The 16,148-nt window shown below is 46.0% G+C and overlaps 1 protein-coding gene across 2 annotated transcripts in view; it reads left to right on the top strand.

The window, feature by feature from the left end:
* LOC308470053 (nutritionally-regulated adipose and cardiac enriched protein homolog) overlaps nucleotides 1–16,148 on the top strand; it is a 38,879-nt gene that overhangs the window by 10,525 nt on the left and 12,206 nt on the right. For both annotated transcript variants that reach the window (XM_080993292.1, XM_080993291.1), the window contains 2 exons: nucleotides 3,387–3,519; nucleotides 9,481–9,507. In XM_080993292.1, coding sequence (XP_080849418.1) covers nucleotides 3,387–3,519; nucleotides 9,481–9,507 — 160 coding nt within the window. The remainder of the gene's footprint in view (nucleotides 1–3,386; nucleotides 3,520–9,480; nucleotides 9,508–16,148) is intronic.

Below are 16,148 nucleotides of genomic sequence, written 5' to 3'. Positions count from 1 at the left end.
ACGCCATCTGGTGTTGCACACATCCAAAACACTGTTTTTTGACTAATATAGATGAGTCCAAAGTGCTAGTATGTAATGGACTAGTTTTGCATTGTTTATAATTTTTAGTTTTAAATTCTTGTAATTTGCCCTGGGACCTCATGGTGTTGGGAAGACATGTGAAATTTCAATAACATTCTCATACCCTCCAACACTTTGAAGCTAAAATCTGGGACGCCGTCTTCCCAGATGCCATCTTTCCATTTTTTTTAAATTGCAAGAGCACGGCAGCCATTTTGGTTGTTGCAATTTCACGAGATTTCACATTGTGCTCCCTCCCCCCCCAAAAAACCCTCCTTCGTGTGTGGGAGAATCATGCCACGAAATCACACGAGATCACATCAACCAAAATGGCCTCTGTTCTCTCGCGATAAAAAAAGGGATGTCACAGTTTTTCTGGGACACTTGCAGGGTATGCATTCTAGAAACACTGAGCAAATGGCACTTATGGAGTGCCACAAATGGAGCTAGTGTGGTGTAGTGGTTAAGAGTGGTAGATTTGTAATCTGGTGAACCGGGTTCGATTCCCCGCTCCTCCACATGCAGCTGCTGGGTGACCTTGGGCTAGTCACACTTCTCTGAAGTCTCTCAGCCCCACTCACCTCACAGAGTGTTTGTTGTGGGGGAGGAAGGGAAAGGAGAATGTTAGCCGCTTTGAGACTCCTTCGGGTAGTGATAAAGCGGGATATCAAATCCAAACTCTTCTTCTACTTAGGCCTAGGCCTTTAAATATATATTTTTTTGTTGCAAAGGGGCTGCGGCCTACAAACATCCTTACAGAACTTCCAAAATTACAGACAAAGTTTCCATTGGTGTGCAGCTTATAAGTGACCCAGTAACAACTTTGTCCGTGTAGCTGAGGCATTCATAACTTGGCAGTTTTATGGGAATCGAGAGCAGCATTAGACTTCTCCATCTCACCCAGCAATAAAGAGGCTTCATATCTGAAAGGCTTTTATAGGGCTTTCGTCCTGGTCTTAGGAAGAACACAAAGGGGTAGACAAATAGCCCCAGGAAAACAAAAGAATCTGCGCTTGCATGTGCTATTGACGTGGCAGGAACAATAATAATAAAAAAAACATATTTCAGCAATCATTGCCGAGCCATCTTGACTGAAAGATGTATGTTTAATGACAGCAGATCCCCAGAGTTTTACCAAGGACTTTTAAAGCAAATCCTCTGCAATAGTAAATCATGTCTCTTCCCAACTAAAATTCCATCAATAGTTTTACTGAAATATCTGTAGGAAATCCTAATGTTCAAATCCCGCTTTATTACTGTAATAATGGACCTAATTTGTAAAACAGATAAAATGTGGCCTTAACGATATTGGCATGGGAGAGATATACAATCCCATCCCAGCTAAGTTGTTTTCTGGCTATTTTCGGGTTGCTTTTTTCCAAAAAGTAAAAACCAGGGCACCCCGAAAGTTGTTGAGCTTTTATGAAAATGAAAAGAAAAAAAAAACAACCCACGATTTGACTTGTCTAAGTTCCAGGACAAGGCACCACCTTTCGGAAATTCCCCCGGACGCCAGTTCCGCCTTTGAAATCCAGAAGTATTGCAGCCCTGGGCTAATTTAATTTCTAGAGAAAAACGAGGACAAAGGAATGAGGGCAACCATTCTATAAGAGAGAGAGAGAGAGAGAGAGAGAGAGAGAGAGAGAGAGAGAGAATGCACTGTTGAAAGCAAAGTAAGGGCCCACATGGTGGGAGAACACTTGTTTTGCATGCTCTCCAACATTTTTGTCCCCCAAACTGGGACATCAGCAAAGTTGTGCCAGAGCACCTTCTGGTTAGTCACTCTGGTGTGAGTCAGAAGAGTCTAGAAAGCAATCTGGCTCACATCATCAGGATTGCACCAGAGTGCCTTCTGGTCTGGTGGTCTGGCCTGACCCTGCTGACTCGCGCCAGAATGAGCATCTTTTGGACCGAATAACAGGATGTTCCAGGATGCAGCAGAAGCCAAGATTGACTTCTCTGATTCCGGGATGTCCCACTTAAAACGGGACAGTTCGCAGGTATGAAAAGGTCCCAGGTTAAATCCCTGGCGTCTCTAGGTAGGGCTGGAAATGTTCCCTAACCAAGACCATGGACAGCTGCTGCCAGTCAGTGTAAACAATAGTGAGCTGGGTGGGCCGATGCTCTGATGCTGTATAAGGCAGCTTCCTTATACAATCTCTGCAATCTCTCAGAAGACATTTTTCAGAGAACACCTGAGATTTTTCTTTCTTGTCCTCCACACTCACTAGAAAAAGGAGGCTTAGGCTACTAGGCATGATGGCTATGTTCTGCCTCCAAGGTCAGGGGCAGCATACCTCTGAATGCCAGTTTCTGGAAATCATAAGTGGGGAGAGTGATGTTGCAATCAGGTCCTGCTTTCTGACTTCTCATAGGCATCTGGTCAGCCACTGTGAGAACAGGATGCTGGACTAGATGGGTCATTGGCCTGGTCCAGCAGGTTCTTCTTTTGTCTTTATGGAGTGGGTTTGGGTGTTTATATATCCATTGGTGGAGGTTGCCGTTGGAGCTCAGCTGAAACATGGAGTTGAGGTTCATGAATGTGGTCATCCCCGCTCCCCAGAAATAGCCACCCATGACAATGTTTCATGTAGGACATGAAAGTGTTTGGTGGGCAGCGGGAAGAATGTGTTTGTCTACTGCTGAGACAAATAATAATAATAATAATAATAATAATAATAATATATGCATACATTCTCCCCCACCATTGAGGACGAGAGCAAAGTATTTCATTTGCCCTCACGAGATGCCACCACATGCTCCATGCTCACTGGCTGTCTGGTCATTGCATTCACTACGCCACCCCTGAATGGCTGGGATCATAGAATGAATGTGAAAGAATATTTAACTAAGAAGACAGCTCAGTTGGTTAGAGTGTGGTGCTGATAATGCCAAGGTTGTGGGTTTGATCCCCGTATGGGACAGGTGCATATTCGGTTGGACTAGATCAGGCATGGCCAAACTTGGCCCTCCAGCTGTTTTGGGACTACAGCTCCCATCATCCCTAGCTAGCAGGACCAGTGGTCAGGGATGGTGGGAATTGTAGTCCCAAAACAGCTGGAGGGCCTAGTTTGGCCATGCCTGGACTAGATGATCTTCAAGGTCCCTTCCAACTCTGCAATTCTGTGATTGTAAGAGAGCGGATTGGTTCTGGAGCAGTATACCTAAATAGTCACAAAACCTTTCCCATAAATGGTAAGTTGAGGAGTGCTGCCCCCTCAGAAACAGACATTTTGCCCCAGTAAAAAGATGGGTTCAATAATTCAATGCAGCTCTGGTCGTCGTCTGTGCGCATAGATAGATATAGATATTGTTTTTCTTTTTAGACTCACTACACCAAAAGCCCTCCTTCCATATTGAGGAAAAGATCATCCGTGAACAAAGCTCTCAGTCAGAAGCAAAAAGTAGGGAGAAGAGTTCGTTTCCAGGAACCAGAAGAAATTATTGGACGTGTTCATGGTATGCTTGATATATGACACTAACAGTTCAAAGCTGGTCTCTCTCTCATACCCTATCCCTTTGAGGTTTTATCTGCAAGCTCCAACCATCTGTTTACCTCAGAACTGTCACTGGGGCCTTTTCATTGTACCTGGAGCCACATTGAAGACCCTCTGGAGACTTCCGGAGGCATGGTTGACTGGCATAGAAACTAATTATAAGAAATCAGTTGCTGGATTGGTCAAGGTATAAATAGAGGTTGAGAAGAAGAGCACTCTGGGAAGGCAGATGTGCGTCAAGGCTCCATTGGCTTGTGTGGAGGCCACACAAACCCAAAAAGCCTGCTCTAATTTCACAAATATTGACCTGGTTTCATATTCTTCTCTTTATGCTGCCAGAGTTAAGCGTGAAATGCACAGAGACAGAATCTGCTGGAGTGCGCTTCTGTAAGCCATGGAACCATAGCCTTGGGAGGGGACCTTGGTGTCATCCAGTCCAAGGAAGTTAGTACGACAATTTGCCTGATAGAGATGATGCAAAGCACTCTCTTCCTCTTTGGCAATCACTCGTAGCCAAGTAAGATTGTCTTCCATAAACTCGGTTTTAACAGTAAGTGACTGTGGAAGCCAATTCTAGATCCACATGTCCTTCCACAGTGGGGACATAGGTTTCCGGGTGGAGTTGATCATGGTGAGGGTTTGCCAAACATGCCTTCATCTTAGCATGTTTCTCCCTTTCGTCTTGAGTTTGAGCATCTTTAAAGTCCATGACACTTGGACTTTAAGGCCGTTCTCCAATTGGAGCGCTCGCAGGCCAGTGTTTCCCAGTTGTTGGTGTTTATACTACATTTTTTTAGGTTTGCCTTGAGAGAGTCTTTAAAACTCATTTGTTGACCACCAGCATTACGCTTTCTGTTTTTAAGTTGGGAATAGAGTAGTTGCTTTGGACAACATGTCCAATGAAGCTGATGTTGAAGAATCATCGCTTTGACACTGGTGATCTTTGCTTCTTCCATTAGTTTGCCATTAGTTTGCCTGTCTTCCCAAGTGATGTGTTTTAATTTTTGGAGACACCATTGATGGAATCTTTCGAGGGGTTAGAGATGGCATTTATAAGTGGGCCATGTTTCACAAGCATACAGTCAGCTAAGCACTACAGCACACCTCAGCATTACGACTGGGAAGGGCCATAGCTCAGTGACAGAGCATCTGTCTTGCATGCAGATGGTCGTAGGCTGAATCCCCAGAATCTCCAGGAAGGCTGGGAATGCCTTCTGCCTGGAACCCTGGAAAGCCTTTGTCAGTCAGTGTAGACCAGGGGTCGGCACGGCTTACCAGCCATGGGCCGGATCACTCCCACGGAGATAGTTCATGGGACAGACCAGCACAGCGCAATGCCCAAAATCACATCTATGAATGTCCGCGGCACCGGAAATGACTTCTGCGCATGCCCAGATGACGGAAATCGCAGCTGCACAGAAGCGATTTTTGGCATCTGGGCATGCGCAGAAGCAATTTTCCAGTATCTGCGTGTGCGCAGACGCGATTTCCAGCGCCACTCGGCGAGTCCCCGTGCACAGCTGCGCCAATTTAGTGCAGCACGCGGGGGACTCACTGAGCGGGCAGCTCAGCTCAGGGGTGGCTCGGGGGCCGGTAAAACAGTCTTTGTGGGCCGCATCCGGTCCATGGGCCGCAAGTTGCTGACCCCTGGTGTAGACAATACTAACAGGATTGACTCAGTAAGGCAGCTTACTATGTAGCGACAGAACTGAGTTCAGTAGTTCCCAGCAGCAGTCATCACGCTTAGGACTGCAGCTTTTCAACCCACATTCTGCCTTCTATCATTTACACCAGCTGTTATAGAGTTATCTGGAGCCCTAAGTCCAAAATGGAAAACTCACACCTGAAATGTTTTGGTAAGACAGGGAGGGGAGCAGGGAACAGGGAGAGGGATCCTCATTTTTTGGCTGCCAGCTCCTCCACTTGTGTGCTTCAGCGCAAACGGTCTCTGACAAATGTGATTTTGCTGTGCGTCAACACACACGCCATCAATAAGGCTCAGCTATGGATTGGGAAATGAAAGCTTTCTGGCACCAAAGACATTTTTCCATTTGCAGTACATTTCTTCCTAAATCTCAACTTGTGTGCGGTTTTTTTTTGTTTTTTATCAACAAATGTCATTCCAAAACACTGTTGGATGATAGATCCACAATGTAATAAGAGTTGCTTTAAAAAAAAAAAGGAAAGCTTATTCCCCTCACTCCCACCCACATCCTAGCATTTTATTGTGTTACATTTTCTTTTGGGAAATAATACAGAGGACTGGTTCCAAAGTCCTTGTTTTCTTGCAATGGGCTATATTTCTGCAACAAGAGCAAACCCATTGACGTTGCCATTCATCTTTGAGATGAAATGAACATTTACCCAAAGTATTCTCTGTTCAAGACATTCAATAAAACTCCTATCTTTCCAATCGCCGGGTATGATTATGTTTTAAAATCCTGAAATAGAGCTTTAAGATAACTACCACAAATGCATAATCTAGGATCTGAGGAATTAAATCATGTAATCTCTTTGGAGGGGAAAGGGAGGGGATTCTCAGTTCTCTGAATGTCAATATCCTTGCAAAATTTTCAATTCATGTTTTCCTGCATTTCCAATTGCAGCTGCTGTTGGTATTTTAGCATGGGGGGCGGGGGCTGCATAGGCAAGAAAATGCTATAAAAATTGTGCTGGTAGCAGAGAGGGAGGGAGAGAATAGGTTAAAGTGGGTTACAAATGGCCACTTTTTTGATCGGTTACATTGGGGGCAGGGGGCACTTTTTTTGATACTCCTGGACCCCCATGAACTTGCAGCCAGTCCTATCCTATATGGTCCGTATCTAAACACTTCGATATGATGGACACAATTGGGATTTTTTTTTTCTAAAAATGATGCTTTGCAAAGACCTGTGGGTGTTTGTGCAAGATGTTCCAATGAAAAAGAACATGGTTTCAGCTTGCCCACAGCACCAAAGAGCCCTCTCACCCCTATAAACTCTCAGAATGCTTTCCATTTGCAGCTATAAATACTATGACATTATTATCTGCTCCCTGTAATGTTTGCAGAAAGTTCCATTTCCTTGTTTCACCTGTCATGGCTCTTCTTGCGTGTGTGTGTGCATGTGTGTGTGTGTTCTGTCTCATCACGAGGCTTCAACAGAGATGGGAGAATGTTTATCTGAGAACAGATCCCAACACACGTGTTGGAATTTCCCCTTTCACAACAGACTGTTCCGTTTAGTGGCACATCTGCTGATTGTCATCAGGGACAAAGCTGCATGTTAACTCAGCAAACTCACAGTCTGAATCCCACAGCTGCTGAGTTAATGATGGAGACGGCCGGGGGGGGGAGGGGGACGGGGACGGAAGAAGATAGGAAAACGGAGAATGGTGGGTGGAAAGAGAAGAGGCTTAATAATAGGTGCCAACTCCCTGGGGCCCTGGGTACCTGAACACCCACAAAATTCCCCATGAAGGGGCTGGGCATGCACAAATTTTGGTGCCAGGGCCATGCATGGTACCCATGGCCCAGGTACCCATGGCCCAGGGCATCCACAGTTGTGGGGGCCAAGCTGGCACTTCTGGGCTTAATCATTCCTACACCCATCTATTCTCCTCTTGCAGGACTATTTTTTCTTCCCAGGGGGGCTCAATTTTGGCTAGGGATAATTTGATACATTGCACACATACACACAAAAAGAAGAAGAGAAAAGCAATTGGTTTCAGTTTTACAACTGATACCAGGGTTAGGTTCTAAACATCTTTACTAAAATGTAGCTTCTCTGCTGAAAATCACATACAGTGGTACCTCGGAAGTCGAACAGAATCCGTTCCGGAAGTCCGTTTGACTTCCAAAATGTTCGGAAACCAAAGCGCAGCTTCTGATTGGCTGCAGAAAGTTCCTGCAACAAATGAGAAGGAGCAGAAACCCCATCGGACATTCAGGTTCCAGAGAACATTTGGACACTGCAACACTCACTTCTGGGTTTGCGGCGTTCGGGAACCAAAACGTCCAAGTACAAAGACATTAGGGATCCAAGGTGCAACTGTACTGTCTCTTTTTCTCCTGACTATGTACAACCGATTGTGTACAGCTCTGTGTTGCAAGCGACCTCGCTTACATTTACAAATACTGGCAAGGCACTCAGATTACATCTCTTCCCACTGTCTTAAGGTTTAACTCGTGACCAAGTCAGGAGAAGAGTCCCGAGCTGACTTAATACACCCTATGGAAAAGTAATGGCTATATGTCTAAAGCTTTCTTTTACAACAACTTCTAAAAATAATATTTTATGTAAATTAAACTTATAGCTTCAACACACTTGGATTCATTGTTGCTTCTTGAGGCTTAGGTAGCCTTTGTACCGCAGAGTGCCTTCCATCAGCTTTGACTGGTGGTCCAGTGACGCCCCTATCTGGACAAGGAGGGCCTAACATCTGTTGTCTCTGCTCTGGTAACCTCTAGGCTAGATGACTGCAACATATTATATGTGGGGCTGCCTCAGAAGATTGTTCAGAAACTTCAGTTGGTGCATAACTGGGTGGCCAGGTTGCTCACCAGGGTAAAACTCACCAGCATCTTACACCAATCCTGACCTGGCTGCACTTGCTGCCAATTAGTTTCTGGGCCCAATTCAAAGTGTTGACTTTGACCTATTAAGCTCTAAAAAGCTCAGGGCCTCAATACGTCAAGGATTGCTTCTCCTCATAAGAACTGACCAAGACCCTGCAATATCATCTAAGGCCCTTATTTGTGTGCCCTCTCCATGAGAGGTGACGCGGGTGGTGCTGTGAGTTAAACCACAGAGCCTAGGACTTGCCAATCAGAAGACTGGTGGTTCGAATCCCCACGACGGGGTGAGCTCCCGTTGCTCGGTCCCTGCTCCTGCCAACCTAGCAGTTCAAAAGCACGTCAAAGTGCAAGTAGATAAATAGGTACCGCTCCGGCGGGAAGGTAAATGGCGTTTCCGTGCGCTGCTCTGGTTTGCCAGAAGCGGCTTAGTCATGCTGGCCACATGACCTGGAAGCTGTACGCCGGCTCCCTCGGCGAATAAAGCTAGATGAGTGCTGCAACCCCAGAGTTGGCCAGGGGTCCCTTTACCTTTACCTACCTCCATGAGAGGTCTGGAGGGCAGCAACATGAGAACAGGCTTTTTCTGTGGTGGCTCCCTGATTGTTGAATGCTCTCCCCAGGGAGGCTCGCCTGTCACCTTTATTACATATATTTAGGCACCAGGCAAGAACATTCCTCTATAACCAGTCCTTTAGATTTCTCTGTTGAACATAGGGATATCCTAAGGAGAAGCAGGACATTCTGGGATCAAACGATAAACCAGGATGTCTTCTGTTAATCCGGGGCTGTCCGTAGAAAATAGGGACGCTTGAAAGGTCTGCATCTAGTCCAAACCCTTGCAATGAAGGAATCTTAGCTAAAGCTATGGCCTTTTAAATGTGTTTTTTTGGGGGGGGTATTGGTTTGTTTTTGTATTTTGTGTTCTCGTTTTCTATCTTTGTGCTGTAAATCACCCTGTGACCTTCAGACAAAGGGCAGTATACAAAAATAATAATATAATAATAATAATAATAATAATAATAATAATAATAATAATAATTGCATGTGTTGCTCCACCCACTTATGACCCCAAAAATTCCACCCGGACACCATTTTGGACGGACGAATTTGGACATATGACTGCCCTCCCCAACCTGATGTATAGGAAGAAAATGGAATCAGTTGAACCAGCTTTAATTATTTTCTCAGTGAAAATCCAGTTCATTATTTTTGCAAGTGAGCTGTGTAAAATCTGCATTTGCCTTTTAACTGAGCAATTTCCAACCTGCAGCTAGGTCCTCTACCGAATTTGCCCTTTTTTATTAGTCCAAAGAGGTTCCTTCTTTGCAGTGCTAATAATACATCCCTTTCATTCTGTTTTCTATCTAGACATTTCCTGCTGTGACTACATAGTTGGTAAGTTGAAATCTCTAACATGTTCACCGTGGGCCATTTGTGGAACTGACTGATGATGGCTTGCTGCTTGGATTATTAATAGCCTAGGTTTGCAAAAGGAATAAAACATTAGCTGAGAGTAGCAATTCACATTAGGTCTCCTTCGACATACTTCATCTACAATATGGGGGTGATAATAGTGAGCTCCTTTACACTGCTGCTTTAAAAAACACAGCTAGGGGTGGGTTGCTTTAAAAGAGGACTGGACAAAATTGGGGAGGGTAGAGTTATCAATGGCTACTAGCAATGAGGTCTGTGCTCTGCCTCCAAAGTCCGAGGCAGCGATATTTGGGAATACCAGTTGCTGGAAACCACAGGAAGGGAGAATGATCTTGTGCTCAGGTCCTGCTTGTACGTTTTCCATGAGCTTCTGTTTGGCCACTGTGAGAACACGATGCTGGACTAGATGGCCCATTGGACTGATTCAACAGGCTCATTTTAAGTTTTTAACCTCCAGCAGCAAGCTAATCTCTCTCTCTCTCTCTCTCTCTCTCTCTCTCTCTCTCTAATTTTTATTAGTTTTTTTAACGTATCATTTTCAACAATAATTAAACATACCGTATTTTTCGCCCCATAGGGCGCACCGGCCCATAGGGCGCACCTAGTTTTTTTTTGGGGGGGGGGATAAAGAAAAAATATATATTTCCCCCCCAGGCTATCCGCAAGCCTAGGGAGCCCGGCAGGAAGTTGCGCCGGTCTCCCCAGGCTTGCGGATATCTGCCCGAAGCCCGGGGCGCGCTCTGCTGCGCTCCCTGGGTTTCGGGCTGTAGGCTGCTGTGCGCAAGCCTTGGGAGCCCTGCGGGAACTCCCGTGGGCTCCCCAGGCTTGAGGGTAGCTTCCTGAAGCCTGGAGAGCGAGAGGGGTCGGTGCACACCGACCCCTCTCACTCTCCAGGCTTCAGCGAAAGCCTGCATTCGCCCCATAGGATGCACACACATTTCCCCTTCATTTTTGGAGGGGAAAAAGTGTGTCTTTTAGGGCGAAAAATACGGTACTTTTACATCTTATTCAAATTTTTGACTTCCATCAATCCTGTCTGAAAATTTTCCAATCTAATCTCTCAGTATGCATTTCTTATCTTCCCTGTTACATTTCAAACTCATAACCAATATCTCTATCTTTTTCTACTTTGTAACACTTTGTATATTTCTCCTTAAAAAACTTCTTGTAGTCCTACTAGCGTAATTTGTTGATTACAGTTGCTCTTCAAATAATTCATATACTTCTTCCAATCTTTCTAAGCCGCTAAGCCGCTAATAGCCTTTTAGCCGCTAAGCCGCTAAGCCTTTAATAGCCGCTAAACCACTAAACCGCTAATAGCGCTAATCCGCTAAGCCGCTAATAGGGTTGCTTCGCAAGACGAAAAAACCGCTAGACGAAGAGACTCGCGGAACGGATTATTTTCGTCTTGCGAGGCACCACTGTACCATCTGACAGCAAGCTAATCTCAGGCCATACTGGGTTGGTCCAATTTGGCCCATGAGGCCATTTTCCCCCAACCACAACCACCTGTCAAGCAGCTGACATCACTTCTGGTGCCCTCCAGATGTTGCTGGACTACAACTCCCAGCATCCCTGTTCACTGGTCATTGTCAGGAGCAAGCCGGCAGTAAATCACACTGTGCAAGTTGAAGTTAAGTCTTTATTAGCAAGAACATGATCTGCACAGACTTGGCAGAGTGTCGGGCCCAATGAACACAACAGTTCACCCCCAGTAGGTCTTGCCCCATGGATCAGTTGCCGAGACTGAAAGTCCCTGCCTTTCTAGGTCTTTCCCAAGCAATCAGAGACTGCGCCTCTGTGAACCAGCCTCCCCTCCGCCCTTTTCATGCCTCTTCTGGTTCTGGGAGACAAGCTGGGAGGGGAGCTTGTTGCAGCAGCAGAAGAAGAAGAAGAAGAAGAAGAAGAGTTTGGATTTGATATCCCGCCTTTCACTCCCTTTAGGAGTCTCAAAGCGGCTAACATTCTCCTTTCCCTTCCTCCCCCACAACAAACACTCTGTGAGGTGAGTGGGGCTGAGAGACTTCAAAGAAGTGTGACTGGCCCAAGGTCACCCAGCAGCTGCATGTGGAGGAGCGGAGACTCAAACCCGGTTCCCCAGATTATGAGACTACCGCTCTTAACCACTACACCACACTGGCTCTCAGGGGGAGACCCTCGTGACTTTTCACCAGCCCGACTCAACTCTGCCTCTTGTCCCTCCTACTTCTGCCTCTGATTCTGGACTTCCCTCTGCCTCAGGCTCTCCCAGTTCGCTAAGCCCTCTTCACCTTCTCCTCCCAGTCTTTTCCCTTTTCTCCCTCTGGCCACTCATCGTCATTACACCACCAATCTCCAGGCTCTGAGCCTTCTTCCCTTGGTGGTTTCCCAGCTGGTTCCTTCCACCATTCCTCTGCGTCCAACCAGTTCATGACAGTCATGCTAGAATTCAGCGGTTCTCAACCTGTGGGTCCCCAGATGTTGTTGGACTACAACTCCCATCATCGCTGAGCTCTGGCCTTGCTAGCTAGGGGTGATGGGAGTTGTAGTTCAACAACATCTGGGGACCCACAGGTTGAGAAAGGCTGTGCTGGATGGAAGTGATGGGAGTTGCAGTCCAGCAACATCTGGGGGGGCACTTGATTGGCTACCCAAGTCCTCATGTGCCCTATAGCACTTCCCCATAGCTTTGCACCTTAAGGGACAGATGGTCATGCTGGGCACCCTGTTTTTTAGAGTTCATCATTAATTACCACCCTGATAGGCTTCAAAATAACTGTTCCCAGGACACAGTTTGAGCAACCCCAGCTCCAGCATTGAGAATGGAGCAGTTTTCTGTGTCCAAAAGCAATTTCACACTGTATGTTTCAGATGCTATCTACTACAGTGCGTGTGATATATATATATATATATATATATATATATATATATTCAGTCTACAAGTGCAATAACATTTGAATCAGTCCCTCACAGGAAGGAGTTAGCGAGCGAGCCACAGGCTGACATTTATTCACAGAAAGCACAAAGAGAGTAATTTTAAATAGCAATCGATTTAACAAAGAAAATGGAAGCCTGTTCAGAGATAATTTGCAAGCGGAAAGGAGGGCTTCGTTCGAGATGAATAAATCATTTGCTGCAAATAGTTCCCCCCGACTCTATTAGAGAACATTGATTCGCTTTCTCGGGTTCTTTAAAATGATTTGCTCTTAGCATTCTGCCTTCCCCCCAAACACACACACTTTTTGATACATTATTATGGGTTGGGTTGCCTGCCTTTATGACTTCTACTTTCCTCCCTGTACCTCAGCATGACAGCTTAATTGTTTACCATGAATTCTGGGACTAGTAATAGCAGCTAATTTAAATAGGCCAGAGCAAATAGTGGACCTTTACCCATAACGATACAGACCACAGCGGCATTTATATATATATTTAATCTTAACCATACTGGCTGCGCTCATATACCAGGCAAATGGTTACACTCTATACAGAATTATTATTTTTTTAAAAAAAAATGCTTATTATCCGATGCATAGATCAGGCGTTCGGTAGCACTTTCCATATCAAAGCAGCTTTATAAAAGAAGACTGTTGTTATAAAGTAATGGCAATGCAACTTACATAAAAATTGCCACGCTGGGTCAGAGCGATGTTCTGTCTCACTCAGCAGCTTGTCAGTAGATATTGGTATGACAGTGTGTCTCACACAGGATCGTCAAGAGGGCATATAAGAACAGGGGGAGCTGCCTTCTGCCAAGTCAGACTGTTGGTCCATTGAGCTCAGTCTACACTGACTGGAGACGTGGGTGGCGCTGTGGTCTAAACCATGGAGCCTCTTGCGCTTGCCAATCAGAAGGTCGGCGGTTCGAATCCCCGCAACGGGGTGAGCTCCCATTGCTCTGCCCCAGCTCCTGCCAACCTCGCAGTTTGAAAGCACGTCAAAGTTGTTGTTGTTGTTGTTTAGTCGTTTAGTCATGTCCGACTCTTCGTGACCCCATGGACCAGAGCACACCAGGCACTCCTGTCATCCACTGCCTCCTGCAGTTTGGTCAGACTCATGCTGGTAGCTTCGAGAACACCGTCCAACCATCTCGTCCTCTGTCGTCCCCTTCTCCTTGTGCCCTCCATCTTTCCCAACATCAGGGTCTTTTCCAGGGAGTCTTCTCTTCTCATGAGGTGGCCAAAAGTATTGGAGCCTCAGCTTCAGGATCTGTCCTTCCAGTGAGCACTCAGGGCTGATTTCCTTCAGAATGGATAGGTTTGATCTTCTTGCAGTCCATGGGACTCTCAAGAGTCTCCTCCAGCACCATAATTCAAAAGCATCAATTCTTCAGCAATCAGCCTTCTTTATGGTCCAGCTCTCACTTCCATACATCACTACTGGGAAAACCATGGCTTTAACTATACGGACCTTTGTTGGCAAGGTGATGTCTCTGCTTTTTAAGATGCTGTCTAGGTTTGCCATCGCCTTTCTCCCAAGGAACAATCGTCTTTTAATTTCGTGACTGCTTTCACTATCTGCAGTGATCATGGAGCCCAAGAATGTAAAATTTCTCACTGCCTCCATTTCTTCCCCTTCTATTTGCCAGGAGGTGATGGGCCCAGTGGCCATGATCTTCGTTTTTTTGATGTTGAGCTTCAGACCATATTTTGCGCTCTCCTCTTTCACCCTCATTAAAAGGTTCTTTAATTCCTCCTCACTTTCTGCCATCAAGGTTGTGTCGTCTGCATATCTAAGGTTGTTGATATTTCTATTTTTGCACGTCAAAGTACAAGTAGATAAACAGGTACTGCTGCAGCGGGAAGGTAAACAGCGTTTCTGTGCGCTCTGGTTTCCATCACGGTGTCCCGTTGTGCCAGTATCAGTTTATTCCTGCTGGGCACATGACCCGGAAAGTTGTCTGTGGACAAACGCCGGCTCCCTTGGCCTGAAAGCGAGATGAGCGTCGTAACCCCCTAGTTGCCTTTGACTGGACTTAACCATCCAGGGGTCCTTTACCTTTACTCTTTTTTTTACACTGACTGGCAGTGCTTTTCCAGAATTGTAGAACATAAGAAGAGACTACAGTGGTACCTCGGGTTAAGTACTTAATTCGTTCCAGAGGTCCGTTCTTAACCTGAAACTGTTCTTAACCTGAAGCACCACTTTAGCTAATGGGGCCTCCTGCTGCTGCCGTGCCACTGGAGCACAATTTCTGTTCTCATCCTGAAGCAAAGTTCTTAACCTGAAGCACTGTTTCTGGGTTAGCGGAGTCTGTAACCTGAAGCGTATGTAACCTGAAGCGTATGTAACCCGAGGTACCACTGTAATCTAGTGGATCAGACCAATGGCCCATCTAGTCCAGCATCCTGTTCTCACAATGGCCATAGGAAGCCGCCAAGCAGGACACAAGAACCAGCAAATGGCCTTACTGAAGATGCCAGAGGTGAGTCAAGGACCAACTCTCTGCAAAGCACATGATCTGCCATTGAGCTCTGCCCCTTCCTGTGCCTTTAACACCATTTCATTTTGTTTTCATTTTTTTATTTCACTTTTTATTTGCATACCACAGACCCTCCAAGTGTCCCTATTTTCCAAGGACTTCCCTGATCTAAAGAAGCCGTCCCAGTTTCTGATTTGATCCCGGAATGTCCCACTTTTCCTTAGGATTTCTCTATTTTCATTGGAGAAATGTTGGAGGGTATGGAGTTATTTGAACCCCCAAGTCAGGGGTCAGCAAACTTTTTCAGCAGGGGGCCGGTCCACTGTCCCTCAGGCCTTGTGTGGAGCTGGACTATGGTTGTTGTTTTTTTGAGGGGGTGAACGAATTCCTATGCCCCACAAATAACAGAGCAAGGCAGGTCTCTGTCTCTCTAGCTTCCAGCGTCACCCCACATCCACTCACACGCACAACCTTCTTTGGCCTATTGCTCTCCATCCCAGGATGACATGGCACCCAGCCAGGTGAGGTGGCAAAAGGCCTACCTATTTGTCTCTATGGAAACGTAGCTCACCCTTGGAGATGCTCACCCTTGGAGTCTCCTTCTTTGGAGGTCTTTAAGCAGAGGCTTGACAACCATATGTCAGGAGTGCTCTGATGGTGTTTCCTGCTTGGCAGGGGGTTGGACTCAATGGCCCTTGTGGTCTCTTCCAACTCTATGATTCTATGATTCTATGCTGATGAGAGCACTTCACCAGCCAGCTAAGACAAGGCCATTACCCAACAAAGAGACTTTTCTGACAGCTGCTTCTGCTAAATTCCAAACTTCACTAGATGTGCAACCACAGGCCTGGAAAGGACCCATGTATAGCATCCAGGCTAACCTCCACACAGCCTATAATGATAAACAGCTACCTTGTACCACTGGTTCACCCACTTTAGCATTGTCTGTACTGACCAGCAGTGTCTTCACAGACAAGATGTCACTCCATGTGTTGCTGCATTGCAGCTTCCATCATCCCTGCCAATCAGCCAAACTGGGTGGGGCTGATAGGAGCTGGAGTCAATCATCATCTGGAAGGTGAGCATCAGAATTGGCTAGTCCTACTGTTAAAATTCCTGCTCTATGATTGCAGTCATAGAGTTGTTGTCTTTCACATGACGGTATATGTTTTGACTTCACAGAGTGGGAAGTGATGGAGAC

This window comes from Podarcis pityusensis (genome assembly GCF_964106645.2).
Source record: "Podarcis pityusensis genome assembly, chromosome: 1".
NCBI classification, from domain to species: domain Eukaryota; kingdom Metazoa; phylum Chordata; class Lepidosauria; order Squamata; family Lacertidae; genus Podarcis; species Podarcis pityusensis.
This window is presented reverse-complemented; position numbering and strand designations above follow the sequence as displayed.